General features: G+C 37.0%; 1 protein-coding gene across 1 annotated transcript in view; it reads right to left on the reverse strand.

Annotated features, from left to right (window-relative positions):
* LOC126374782 (hemicentin-1-like) overlaps window positions 1-15,440 on the reverse strand; it is a 113,670-nt gene that overhangs the window by 3,002 nt on the left and 95,228 nt on the right. Inside the window, exons 12-15 of the mRNA XM_050021495.1 lie at window positions 13,424-13,558; window positions 7,526-7,705; window positions 3,359-3,520; window positions 243-500 (exon numbers count right to left, since the gene is read on the reverse strand). Coding sequence (XP_049877452.1) covers window positions 243-500; window positions 3,359-3,520; window positions 7,526-7,705; window positions 13,424-13,558 — 735 coding nt within the window. The remainder of the gene's footprint in view (window positions 1-242; window positions 501-3,358; window positions 3,521-7,525; window positions 7,706-13,423; window positions 13,559-15,440) is intronic.

Consider the following 15,440-nt stretch of genomic DNA (forward strand, 5'->3'; position numbering starts at 1 on the left):
GTATAGACTAACTACTGATACTGAGAATTATTGAGGACAGAAGAGGCAAGATGATTGGACACCTAATATTAAGACACGACGAATTTATTAAAAACATCATAGAAGGAAAGCTAGAAGGAAAGAGAGGAAGGGGAAGACCAAGAAGAGCTTACATGGAACAGATTAAAGAAAAGGTTAACGTCGTGTCTTATAGGGAAGTCAAGTCTCTTAAATTGACGATGATGAGACTAACTGATTCTTACCTGGCGCATTCAAAATGTCCGGCTGAGGATCCGGCGTCTTCAGATCCGGGGAGGGTTTGATGGTGTACGCGACGACGTACCGTCTCCCGCCATCACTCAGCTCTAGCATGTCACCCGGGGGGTGTTTGTGAGGTGGCTGCGTGCGCCTGCGCCGGGCACACAGCGCCGCCAGCGCTATGCCGCCAGCTGCTACCGTTGCGGCCAGTGCTGTTGCCACCATCACACCTAATGTTACGCCTCCCATTGATCCTTTGCCATCTGTTTCAAAGGATTAAGGTTAGATATCATTGTCATGGTATAACTGAAGGTTTTGGATAAATTAGTTTAAAAGAAATGTCGAGAAGATTAAGTAACTGAAAAACTGATTTGTGCATTTGATCTATTTGACGCTAAAAATGTTTTCCGTGCTTACCCCGGTGGGAAACAGGCATGAGTTTATGTATGTATGTATATGTATATGTCGGAGTTAGTTATGAATTAAGAAGAGAAATTGATCAAATCGGAAATGAAGTTGCAACGCTCCGACGACAGGTGGCGTACGGCCAGAGCTGGGTGAAGTCGGGCAGTCACTACAGAGTCATCGTGTCGAGCGGACGTGCACTGCCGTTCTAGTCGGTGGTGTCGAATAATTCCGATCGGAGAGTGGAGTGCTAAAGTCGCTCACCTATAACTTGTAGGAACGTCAAGAAAGTGTGATCGGAAAAGAGCACCTAGCAAGTACGTTCACATGTCCCGATGATTCGGTCCGAATATAGGAACCATGGGTGATGGAGGGCCCCTTCTCGCTAACGTCCTGAGGTGCACTAGATTACGAGAGACTGTGTAACCGTTACGAATACCGTGCCGTTGCCGCGAGTGTGGACCTTATGCTGTAACTGTATCTAATCGTGATACAAAAACTATGTGGAAGTAAATAAAATGATTGTGATACTAATGATGGCCATTATTGTCTTCTAACGCCCACATTGAAGATGGAAAATCATACGATAAAGAATAGAGTTCAGTTAGACCACCTTGCTCGGTATAAATTTCCTACCTACCTTCTCCCTCCATTCTAATTTATATATACGACATATATAATGTAAAGTTGTTAACACGTCAGGAAGTCTTTCTGGTTCAGGAAGTTGAGTGAAGAATTTACCTAATATATAATAATACCAATATAAAAGAAAACAACGTTCTAATAAATAGAGCAAAATTTTACAAAAAAGCTTTTCAAAAGGCCGGTATAATTATTATTTAGCTTATCGCTATTACGTAAAATATTTCTCGAGTAATACCATTATAAGTATAGGATAAGGAAAAAGGGGAAAAATTGCATAATATAAAAATTGTTTAGAAATTCAAATGGACAAATATTTAAATCGAGGTTCTTTTAGCGAAGCGAAATTATAATTTCTTATTTCTTTGGAGAATTCTTTACATTTTTATTCACTCAGTATAATGGTAAATTATTAAATTTATGGGTATGTAGACCTTTTTTTAATATTGTGATGGATTGACAACGGCACATCTTTCACAACAAACATACCAAACTTCTCAGCCAAACTTTGTAACTAGAGAGTTCACGAATGTTGACATAAAATTCTCTTTTTCGCTTAGCGGCATCCTTTTCTGACGCATATCAGCGTCCTTATCTTTCTGTACTGGAATAGTCATGGAGGTTCTACCTGATGTGACCATAGGGTATAAAAGGAGCGCGAAGAGGAAGTAGAGTCAGAAAAAGTCGAGAAGAAATTGCTGTTGGAGAGCCCGTTCAGTTTTTAAAGCAATCGAAGCAGGAAGAAGAAGTGGTAAAGTGAAAGTAGCAATAATGAAAGTGAGGTAAAAGTGTTTTAAATAGTGTTAGTGCAGTGTTTTGCGTAGTGTTCAAGTGTCGCGTCAAGTGCGAAATAAAGTGAAGTGACACTATCGGAGTTGAACGTGGCTCTGTGTAAGCGTTGTACTGCGATTTGATTCTTCTTGGACTTAGTGGGTTTCCTTCCAATTCCGAAACCCACTTCCCTAACGATATAACATAATCTACAGTATCAAGTACTTGAGTAAAAAACTAATAAGTTTATTGCTATAAACGTATATGTCAGAGGTTTATATGTCTTTAAATAGCACGAACTAATTTGACTAGCCCTCAGTTTGAATTGGAAGTAACTAATGAAACTAATAGAAACTTGGCTTTCTGGCCAATATCACTATCTCCATTACAATGAACTCTGAAGTTTACCCATTGATAATTTGGGTTGCAAGCGAGACCTGCAAACATTGACTTATTTTCAAAAGGATTGTTATCTGACAGTGGTAATCTTGAGTTTGGGAGTTTCATAATTGTTTTTGAGAGTAAATATTTACAGAGGTTAAAACAAAGATAATACTTTGACGGATTTATTAGTTCTAGCAATTACAGAGACGAGGATGTAAATTGAAAAGATTTGAACTCGAAAGTTACTTACTTAAACATAACAGCTACATAAGCTATATCCCAATTGGGGTAGTCAGAGGTACATCCATTGCAAGATGAGCTAAGTACCCCCATCTCACCAAGCTTTCTCTAAACCTGTATTTCTATAGCTTTAATATAATGCAATAATGAGCTTGGTTACAGTATACTAATACTCAGTTTCACACAGTTTGCCTTTTAATTCTTGGTAAATAACCTTCCTAAAACAATTATTCTGTTTATTTAGGTTTATACAGATCCAGGATATTTTTAAGAAAGGCTAGGTCAAGAATTCTAAACCGGCGAGCATGCATGAAGTCTTTGATGAGAGTGGAAGAAGAGAAAATAGTGTATCAGGATCGCAGTAAGTGGAATTCCATAGTCTCTGTCTACCGTAATGGGAAATAGGCGTGTTATGTATGTGTATGTATTTACGTGAAAAAGCTGATTTTAATATTGAGACAAGTGAAGACGAAGGTGCTAGGCGCAAAGAGGATATCTATAGATATAACTATACATACATACATACATAAACTCACGCCTATTTCCTACCGGGGTAAGCAGAGACTATAGAATTCCATTCCATACTATACCTATTATAATGATATAATGGGACCTCCCCGCTACATTGAAGTAGGTAAGATATTTTATTAGCACAATTATCTACAAAGGTAAAACATACCGGTTCTCCTGGCAGCATCATTGAAGGCAATATTCTCAAGTAATGTCTTCTCGGACTCCCCCTTCAAGTTCCTCGCGTAGATCAAGAGGTTGAAGGTGGCGCCTTCCACATCGTTGGGAGAAGACACTTGCGTCAGGTCCAGTCTGAAGGTCACCAGGCCATCTGGACAAAACAATATGTTTTCAAGTCTTCGTCACTGTTGACCTAACAAGTTGTCATAACCCACAATGTAGCTCCTTAAAACACATAATAACGGGTTCTTACCGCGTTTAAAGTAGGGATATGAGACTCCTGATATTTCGACATTGTTGCAAGTGCCATGATCACGGGATGACTGATGAGAAATTATGGATCTACCTACTCCACTCCAATCACATCAGTCAACCCGTTATTATGTGTTTTAATTATGATAATAACCGCGTAAACTTAAAACAAAGTAGCTCCTTTTTAACGTTATGCCGTTGGTCTCAGATACTAATTACTTATGTTAGCGTTCCATGAGCCTACAGGGCCTTTGGTGGCTCAATAAACACCGTGACACCAGGGTTGATGAAAGAAAAAATATAATTATATGTGTGTACAGGAATTAGCACCAATGTGAGTGTAAACTACCTATACAGGGTGTTAGTGACACCGTAACGAAAACTGATAGGTGATTCAGACTATGATTTTGAGTTGATATCAAGCGTAATTTATTTTCCGTCGCAAAAGTATATAACTGCAAATAATTTAAGAAAACAAAAAATATCATGAATTCCACTTGTTATAAACTCAGAATCATGGTCTGAATCATTCCCCTCAGTATTCTTTACGGTGTTTATATGTACTTGTATGGCTACCTGTAAGTACTTGTATGGGGTGTAAGTGACATCCTAACAAATACTGACGAGGATGATTCAGCTCATTATTCTGAGTTGATATCAAATAATATAATAATAATAATTTATTTATTACAAATAACTGCAGCGAAAGAAAAAAACAATAGTATAGGTTGTAATTGATATACAAAAAAGAAATGATTCTCTGACCTGCGATTTGTGATTTAGACCTGCGCTGGATTCGAACCTGCGACCTCAAAGTGAGAGGCAAGCGTTCTACCAATTGGGCTAATTTTGTTATTTAAAAAAAAATGGATTTACTGCTTTTCGGTGTTCCATAGTCTATACTAGGAACACATGATTACCCTACAATACGAACACTATTATCCCATTGTTTACAACTAGTAACAAAACTGTGTACATAAGAAATAATAAACTTTATGATGAATATTACAAAATATTACAACCGTGTGTACTTAAAATTATAAAATTACTAGTATACACGGTTGTGTAGTCACTATTGTTTTGAATACAAAAACCAACCAATTTTTCAGTGTAAGATTCAATGATAAGGGTCTTATACGTATATACCTCCGACACGCATTTCTTGGGAAAGTGAGTTTCCTCACGGTTTTTCTGCATCGCTTGGCACGTAATAATCATGCATTACCCAAATATGAATTCGAAAACAATTCTTAATTCTTAATTCGAAATTTCGAATTGTTTTCGAAAAGAATTTCGAATTGTTTTCGAAAAGAATTTCGAATTCATATTTGGGTAATACATGATTATTACGAATCATCTCTAAGGCTTCGTTTACATTTCAGGAACTACGTTTTTAATATTTTTTGCACCTAAAAATGCAGATACTAAACGTCATTTTATGTTACTAATATGACGTTTATTAACTGCAATTATTTACTAACAACTATGGATGCCGGTACGGCAATGCAAGACGGAAGAGGCGATTTACAGGGACTGTAACCTGGAACCTGACAGAGGGCAGCAGTAACTGTCAGTAGTATTTAAAAGTAGAGAACAGGAGTACTAGTACGGCTTTGAAATAGACTACTCTGGGCGCCATCTCACTCGCGTCAGACAGAGTACTGCGAGGCGGAAGGCAAGAGGGAAACCACTGCCCTACTTTTCCCTAAAAAGTAGCATGAAGAATGCTACACCGACAAGAGAGTGGCTCTTAAATAAGTGATAATAATGGATATAAAAAATATCCGAAATAAACGATTTTAATTTGAAGACGGCACTCCAATCAATAGGTGTTGGTTTCCATTCCGCTCAAACTGAATCTAAGCGCATGAGCATGCTCGAAGCATATCATGAAATACGCTTAACAGATTAAGGCCCATATGTAGGAGCAGTAGTTCTGTTAGCGAGGATCAAGTTGCACAGTTGACTAAAGCAACTTATAGGTAAGTACCTAGGTGCGTTTAGGTTGGTATGAAACCCGAGGACAACTGCTGCATTATGCTCGTGTGTATAGTTACATTTTAATATGAATCCTAATTTATTTTTAACCTACACGGATAACAAGTTTAAAACTTCCCTACAAAAAAAAAAATATATGTATACTTATCTTATAAGTAGAAAAGTTGTTTATTTTATATACTTACGTAACTATTTGAATTCAGTTGGTAGGTATTAGATAGAGCGATGTTCAGAAGATATGCCGTGGTCGTATGAAAATCTGTTCTGTGTTTACTTACTATGGCATACGATTATATCTAACACCTATTTATATACTATTGAATTCAAATAGGTAAATACCTAAAATGAACAAGTTATCTGCTACAGTTGTCTATATATACGTTACATGCATTCTATTTTGTCGCGTCTGCATTGATAGACCGCAAAAGAGTACCTACAGAGGATTTTTAGACGAAAAAATATTTGTGTATCGCTTTAACTCGCAGGTACTGGGTCAACTAAGTATTAACTGTGAGAGAGATCTCGCAGCGCCTTTGCATACGAGAACATCAATTATACAGCTCGGGTTTCCTATTCAAAACAGCTCTAACCACGTTAAAACCTTATATGGAGATATGCTCATATTATAGCTACGCTCCTACCTAATAAGAAGTTTTCTGTGCTTGATGTCTTAATTCATAAGCTTTTTGAGATATTTTAAAATTAATTTATTGTTTCACTTTTCGAGTAAAATTACTAATTTATCATTATTTGGGGTAATAGTAACCCTGACACCAGGGTTAATGAAGTTGGTAATTCACCTTACAACCCACACGATAGAAGAAGAAGATTTGAGGTTTACGCGGTTATTATCATAATTAAAACTCATAATACCGGGTTTTTACCGCGTTAAAATCAGGGATATGAGACTTCCGATATTACAACATTGATGCAAGTGCCATGATCACGGATCCCTGATTTTAACGCGGTATGATGTGTTTTAATTTATCTTCTTATATAAGGAGTCTACTACCACGACGCCTGTACCCGTCATGAGGCACCCAATGCGTGACGATCCGTGCCCACCGCTCAGGATGTATGCGAAAAACATGTTCGGCCCAATCCCATTTGAGATTTAAAGAAAGAAAGAGATGGCGTAACACTTGGACGCTTGCCGGAGGGACTGGCCGGAGTACGCACAGGACCGCAAAAAATGGAAAGAGGAATGGGAGGCCTTTGCCCAGCAGTGGGATCTTGTAGGCTAGATTAGATTAGATTTTTAGTAATAAGAGGAGTTAGTGGGATAAGTTACAAAATATATACTTTATAGAGCTCAAAGAACTTAAGGTACAGAAAATATGAAACATATAAGAAATGCAGAACAGGTATATTGATGGGATGTTTGAATTTTTGATGTGACAATGTTTTGCTAGAAGTTTAAATAAATAAATAAATAGTTAGTCAAACCCAGAGTCGACAATATAGGCGTGATGCTGTTATGTCACTTATTTATTTGGGACAACGACAGCATAATGAGATTACAATTATTGGCAAAAAAGCTATCCATTTAAAAATCAACAAATTGAGAGTATCAGCGTTACAATTACAACATTTTGTATTTGAGATTTATGCACGAGAAAAAGTTTATGTTATATTTCATTGCGTAATAATACACTAACCTGAAACCTGGAACTTGACAGAGGGCAGCAGTAACTGTCAGTACTATTCAGAGGTGGAGGACAGGAGTCCTAGTACGGCTTTGAAATAAACTACTCTGGGCGCCATCCCCCCACTCGCGTCAGACAAAGAACTGCGGGGCGGAAGGCCAGAGGGAAACCACTACCCTATTTTTCCCTAAAAAGTAGCATGTAGAATGTTACAACGATAAGAGCGTGGCTCTTAAATTAGTGATGGATACTACACTTACCAGTCTCATTAACACTGCTGTTGAACCGGGCCCTGCCGGTGACCGGGTCCAAGGCCTCCAACACGAAGGTCTGCGGCAGTCCGCCGTCGTAGCCGGCCACGCAGCGCACGCGCAGCCAGCTCGCCTCCGTCGTCACGTTGCCGGCATGTAGCGAGCAGTTACGAGGCGCGGTCGGTCGGGCTGGTGACAAAGTTCACTTTTAATTCAATTCAAAATATAATATACCTTTGATACAGTAAATTTTTGTATACAATAATTTTGTCGAATGTCTCGTCCACCTACAACTATGGCACAGGGCCTTAAATGTTCTTAAAAACTGCAGCATCATGTTCCTAGCATTATCTCGTTTTCACAGGGTCCGCTTACCTAACCTGAAGATTTGGCAGGTCCGCTATTTTACACAAGCGACTGTCTGTCTGACTTTCCAACCCGCGAAGGGAAAACCAGCCTAATACACGTTAGGTAACATACCTCCGAAGCGCATTTCTAGGGTATGTGGGTTTCCTCACGATGTTTTCCTTTACCGCTTCCGTTTCTTAAAAACTGCAACATTTTTACTGTTTATTTAAATATACGTTGTTTATCTTCAAACGTTAAAGTCTTTTGTTAAATATCTTATTATAACTTAACAAACAATAAAACAATGGAACAAAGTAATAAAACAATGTGTACCCACCCCTGTCGCTTAATAAATTTGAGTGCTCTAAAACAAAATTCAACACAAATAATTAAATCTAACGTTTTTGTCAGGCGCCTGAACGTATTCGTGGCGCGTAAATCACTCAAATCTACTAAGAAATTATTCCACAAGGTGCGTGCGTTGAAATGAAAATTAAGTGCACGGCTAAACTCACTAATTTCCCTTGACTTATGGCGTCGGGTGACAATTTAACGAGTTATATATTATAACAAACTGCGGGATATTAAACGTTGCGGCGGGCGGCGTATTTCGCTGCACCTCCCGCTAACTCATATTTCCAGTGCAACCATGTCATATAGCCATAATAAAGCTTTAGAAGTGTTTCCAAAGTGCAGTTTATTTCTGTTACTTACTCAACAGAAATGTCCAAGAATATCGCCGTGAACTCATTTCGAGATTTCACCTCAACAAATAAACTTTGCTAATGAGTTTTATTGTGACAATACAATTTGAATTTAAAGCTGTGTTATTTTCGTTAAATTAAATAAAGTCACTAAGCTGTGGTCATTTTACCTGTAACTGGGCTTTATGATATGGAAAATCGGTGTACTCAATTTCGTATAAGTAGGTACACATTTTTATTTTAAATTTCATGGGTTCAGTACAATGAAAGGCTGTACATGTATATATATTTAAGTAGTAGGAGATAGTTGATGTAGGTGCCTACGTTTAATGTTGTCAGTTTTGCTGTCGAAAATCTCATCAGCAAAATTTTCCAAAGTTATTCTGATGTCATTTTCTCCAATTAAAACCTCGCTATAGACACGCTAGTTTCAATCCAGGTAAAAAATTGTTCTCAATTTACGTCCGGAATGAAATGTACGATAAAAACATAACTACTTACTTCTTCTTCTATCGTGTGGGTTGTGAGGTGAATTACCAACCTCATCAACCCTGGTGTCAGGGTTATTATTGAGCCGTCAAACGCCCCTGACATGGCTCATGTAACGACTACTTACTTACATCAGTAAGTAGTAACCGGGACCAACGGCTTAACGTGCCTTCTGAAGCAGCATCATCTTACTTTTTGGACAATCAGGTGACCAGCCTGTAATGTCCTAATCAAACTAGGGATCACAAGGTGATTTTTGTGATATGTCCCCATCGGGATTCGAACCCGGGACCTAAGGATTATGAGCCCAACGCTCAACCACTGGACCACGGAGGCCGATACTTACTACTTACTGTAAAAGCCGTATTTACAGTACTAAATAATAAACCAGCTTTCACATTTGGCGCAGTAGCCACAACCCACGATACCTACTAAACGTATTCCACTAAGCACCATTAATGGTGGTTGGCTTCCGTATAAATGGAAATTATTTGAAAACTATCGCATTACAAAATTTAGAGCGTTTCCACATCACAGGTAATAGTGGTAAACCGCTATTGAATTGATAATTTTGTGCAGTTGCATTTATTTGAATTGAAGCATTCTTTTTATGCAAATTGAAATAGTAAGTATATTAAATTTCAGGCATGTTCATTGGGGATGAAAAGCGGACGTGTGAACTGTCGAAGAAGAAGAAGTCACTTAAGTATAACATTTTGATGTCTATTACTTATACTTTTTGAGGATGTCGATCCTTGGAATGACTGTCATTTTCAGAAGTATGAATTCTTAATATTTATTTTGTCTCAAACACTTACTCTGATAACATGTTATTCGGTTTTAGTAAACAAATTTTCAATGCTTTTAATATTTAAATAATTTATTGTAGTTACTTCTAGTAGCGTCATAATATCTATGAGCTAGAGTAAGGTTCAATGTATGCGACTAAAAGCCGCAGAGAAATTATGAAACGTGAGCTCTGTATTTCACATAGTGTTGACTCGAACAGCGCCGTATAAGATACACATTGGCCCAATTCCCGCAGACACCGCCTAATTTTATTTTAAGTTATACCCATCATTTTCTTACCCGCCGAAAAGGAAAGGGACGGATGATTAACAACTGTTAATTTGAAAATAAATGAATAACCCAGGTGAATAAACTAGGCATCCCGCTGCTATTCACCCTGTATAACATGTGTTGTCAACTTAATTCTGTCGGGTTATTGCCCAATACAAAATTTTGGGAGGGGTTTTTAATTCTCTGCCTAAAATTGACATGTGATCCATAAATTTTATGCCAGTCGATTACCTGTCCCTTTCCTTTTCGGCGGATAAGACGAATATAACTTAAAATAAAATTAGATGGTATGTAAGTACTGGAATTAGCACCAGTATAGATAAGTAAGAGGCTGAATGTTGATTTCTGAACGAAGACGAATAAAGAAAAGATGGATGAGTGACTTGAAATGAACGGTGTGAACGGATTGAGATGACTGACTGATTTTTAAAAAGAGACGTTGGGTGAGAGTCGAGGTGGAAGGGTGTTATTTTTTGATCTGCGTTAATTGTTAATATTTTCAATTAAAAAAGTGTAATGTCTGCGCGCTTATTAAGAAGAAAACAATAAAAAAAAGTGTTAAAGGTGCTAACGTGTTTAATTCTCGCCCGACGATCCCACATATATATAACATTTACCCCTCTGGTTGATTGAGGTTTGGCCCATGGCCAGTTGGGTCATGTACTAGGTTTACGATAAATTATGAAATTATGATTACTAAATAAAGAGAAGAGTTTCTTTTCTCTATTAAACTTATTTATAAATTTTAATCAAGAAATCCATACTAATAAGTGCGACATTCTGTCACGTTTTTCTATGACGTCACAGTATGCTTTTTCATTTTAATATTATAGTAATTTTTCGTTTCGACGTTTTGTAAAAAGTAACTGACTCGACTAGTTGGAAACAAGCCTATTGTGGGACGTGTTTAGGCAATTTATGTTATGTATAGGAATTATAGTCAGTAGTAGATGCCCACGGCTTATGTAATGTTTTTAACCAGCACGTTTCGCTACAGATTCGTGTTCTCACTGCTAAAAATATTGTCTTTGATCTTTACATATACATAACCAAATAAAAGTAAAATCCCCTGCTAAATTCCTACAGTCAGAGCCTTTACAGAACGCACGAAATTCAACTTTATCGCTCTTATTGGGTATTCAATTTGCTCGGGTCTTTTGTAGATTTTTCTATTCACTGTGACATCCTATTTGTGTGCTTTTACACAGTTTGGCGTGTCGTCCTAAATTTCGAATCTCTCTGATAGGCTTTAGCTTAGCCATAACGGAGTGACAGACAAAATTTCATTTTTGGTTCTCTTTGCTTTGGCATTCCGTGAAGATTGGATGTATGTTTGGTACAGCACAAACTTTGAGGCATCTGTCTAGTTTTGAAGTTGGTTTTGGAATATTGAAAAGAACATGAAGTTCTTTAAATAAATTTTAAAAACTCTATTTATGATTATGTCTGTAGTTAAATATAGCAACACAGTCACACAATGGTAGCGATAAGGTTTTGACATGGTTGTAACAATGGGTTCGGTTCAGTGAATCAATTGAAGATTAAGCAGCTATAAATACCCGTTATGATTTACGCGAACTCGGCTTGCCACACCCTATAAATTGTAGGGAGATTCTGTTTGTATGAACACAGTCGGGGGCTATTTTATTACTTCCAAATATGATATATTTTGCTCATAAAAACACAGTTCATAAGGCATTATTTTGGCACCGTGACTTTTACTCACAACATTCGAGATAGGATAATTAGATCATTAAGGATAACATAACACAACACCTGAATAAACTTGGTTTTCTTTAAAGATATTAGATATAAGATATTTGATAAGGAATAGTGCACCTACCATCGTGTTTAGTACAATCATCTAATTTTTTTCGTTACGGTGTTACTAACACCCTTGTACGTTTTATCATTTGGGAGGCTCAGGTGATGCCATTAACAATACGTCTTCAATCGGATCGTGTATGGAGTATACTCCATCACCAACAACAATAGAAAATATATATAGTAATGTATACCTATGTTTTGTGGGCGGAAGACAAAAGAGAAAACACTGCCCTATTTTTTCCCTAAAAAACTAGCATAGAGAATGCTACATCGACAAGAGCGTGGCTCTTAAATTTGTGATGTGAACCTTGTATGAATCTTTAACAAACTATGTCTGTGCGTGGTAACTTGTACTTAAGTCAGCTCAGTAAGCTATGCTTGGCAGAGAACTAAAGTCGACGCGACGTTGCTCAAAGGATTAGTAGTTTGAAGTGGTATTAAGTCAGTCTAATTTGCCGCAGAATCAATAATCTTTAGAGGAAATATGCTTTTTAGTTAAACCACGACTTGGCAAACATAGATTAAGACCTATGGATAAAGACAAGACAATATGTGTAAGAAGTCTGTTAGCAAGTGTACGAGAACTAACGACCCGGGGCGTGATTGGCACTACCTTACGTCAATCCCGTACATTTTAATCACTGTCACTGTCGTATTTTATAATCGTTTGCAACTTGGCTGATCCCCTTGGTTCCGTAGTGTCAGTGACGTCAAGCTGTAGTGTAGGTAACTCGTGTGAATCAATTAGACACTTCGCTGGCAATCAACCTTCAAACTTTTTGGCCTTTGGCGGCTCAATGGTAACCCTGACACCAGGGTTGATGAGGTTGGTAATTCAACTTACAACCCACACGATAAAAGAAGAAGAACCTTTAAATTCAAATTCAAAAATATCTTTATTCAGTAGGTAACATAGTTACACTTTGAATCGTCATTTTTACATAACGAACGTCTCATCCGCCTAAAACTACTGCAGCTTCTCACAACCTGTATAGCCGGGGAAAAGAAGCTGCAAGAAAAACTTCGGCACAGGACTTTAGACGTTCTTTTTTAAAAAAATAATAATACTTTTATACAATTTAGTTAAGTTGATGACCTATCATCAGTAAGCCCTAGGTCGCAGGGGAAGAACTAGAAGGACTTACATTGGCCAAATTGGAGATGTCCTTAGAAAAGGTTTGGTACGATCTATTAACCGGCGTGCGTCTATGAAGCGATTGATGAATGTGGAGGAAGCAAGAGAAGTGTGTCAGGATCGAAGCAACAGGAATTCTATAGTCTCTGCTTACCCCGGTGGGAAATAGGCGTGAGTTTATGTATGTATGTATATGTGCAATTTAGTAATCTAGTAACCACTTTTTCTTACTCGTCTTTTCTTTTAAGTTTGTTTACACTGAAATAGTTGAAAGGTAAAGGTGAGGATTGAAGTTGAATTTGAATTGATGATATTATGACTTACCAGCAGGAACAATCTGGAATATGCAGGGCTCAGCCTGCCCCCCGACAGTGTTGCGACCTCGGCAGCTGAGCGCCCCGTAGTCTCGCTCACTCTGCGGTTTGTAACTGAGTTCACTCGTGCTCCCATTGGCTGTACCTATCGAAATAATATTCTTCGTTAGCGATGTTATACGTATATATCTAAAACATCTACTCGTATTCAATAAATAATAATTTGGAAATATCAAACGATTTTACATGAAATAGGGTATTTGAGTGGGTGCAAAGACAAATTACGTGAAAATCACCTCCGATCATGTAGTTAATGCCATCTGCGCTAAATTTACAATAAGTCACGTCAAAAAAACCTAATTATAAAATGTTAATCTTGAAATAGAAGCTAGTCTAAAAAGATAAAAGCTAGTCTAAGACTATAAAAAAACTGTGTTGCTTTGCTGACTTATTTATAAATTTTAATTACAATGTCAATCAACCAACCAACCAATCAACCATTGTCAATCGTTTTTATTGATGATGTCATAAGGACAGTAATTTCATACAAATCTAATAGAAAATTTTCATTTAGACCTTTTGTAAAAAGTATCTTATTTGACAAAGTTGTAAAATTTTGATCTCATAAAATAGCCTACAGTCCATAATAGCCCGTTTATGAGATAATGGCCATTTGTGTTTATTTAAAGCTTTCAATACGATATATATCTATGCATGTTATTTAGTACTTATTTATAATTGAAATATTCATAAAGAGGTGATGAGTGGATCGAGTAAGACCGCTCTTTTTTTTTTTGAAACACCTAAGCTACACCCCCGCTGGCGCCCACACAGCTTTCAATACGAGTTTCGAGTGTAAATATTTTTATGAATATCACATTTATAATTGTTTAAGTAGCTTTTCGCTACAACACATGCACAAAGTACCGAGGTGCTGTGGATAAGGTCTCAACGACAACCCTATACAATATAGGTATCAAAATCACTAAAATAAAATCAGGATATCTTATTAGAAATATTTTTCATAACTTCAAATCCTGTTCAGATAAAAACATTGATCTTAGATAGATTTTAAATTTGCCTTTAAATATGTTAAACACTTTGTGCCCTTTAACAACTTATAGTTAGAAAATGCTGCTGAAATAATAGTAAGTACTTAAGTAAGTAAGTAAAATGTTTCTTTTTCATAAAGGCACAAAATATATTGTTACAACAAAAACCCCAAAAAAACAATTCCTCGAGTTCGCTTAAAAATATCACGTAATAATAAATACAGTTAATTTATAACTAAGAGATCTTTTGCATAAAATGTTTAAATAAAGATTTACAGAATTTACTTTTATTGCACTCCTGACGTATGTCGACAGGCAGCGTGTTGTACAGGAGTGTTCTGACATCGAAGGCGTAAATGTGTAGAATGCATTATTTTGTCATTGAAATAATAATAACATACTTATTTTGTCGTACAGCGCATTCAACAGTCGACTACAATCGCATATTCAGAGAAGCACAAAGAGAAATACAAACGCACCCAAACCTATGCCAAATATTTGTACTACTGCAAACGTTTGCTCCGATCGCTGATGAATTGAATTCGAGACCTAAACAGCGCAATATTAACTAGATAAATTCTCCGACTATCAAAAATAGCTTGACTAAAATAGTTCTTGGATTCGTGAAATATATTTCGCTCTAAATACAGGTTGTTAGTGACAATGTAACTAAAACTTTGAGGGCAGATTCAGACCATGATTCTGAGTAGGTATGTATGGTAGGTATGGTATCGCATAAGTAGGTATGGAACGGAAAATAAATATAAAAACACTAAAATTGTCATGAATTTTCCGACAGAAAATTCCAATTGATATAAACATAGAATCATGGTCTGAATCATCCCCCTCAGTATTCGTTACGATATCTGTCGTGGCCAGATCATAGAATTGACCATTTCATGAAATGATCGACCATTTCATGAAATGGTCGTATTTCATGAAATGGCCAACTTCAACTGACCATATCGTTTAAAC

Source organism: Pectinophora gossypiella, chromosome 18, assembly GCF_024362695.1.
Source record: "Pectinophora gossypiella chromosome 18, ilPecGoss1.1, whole genome shotgun sequence".
NCBI lineage: Eukaryota > Metazoa > Arthropoda > Insecta > Lepidoptera > Gelechiidae > Pectinophora > Pectinophora gossypiella.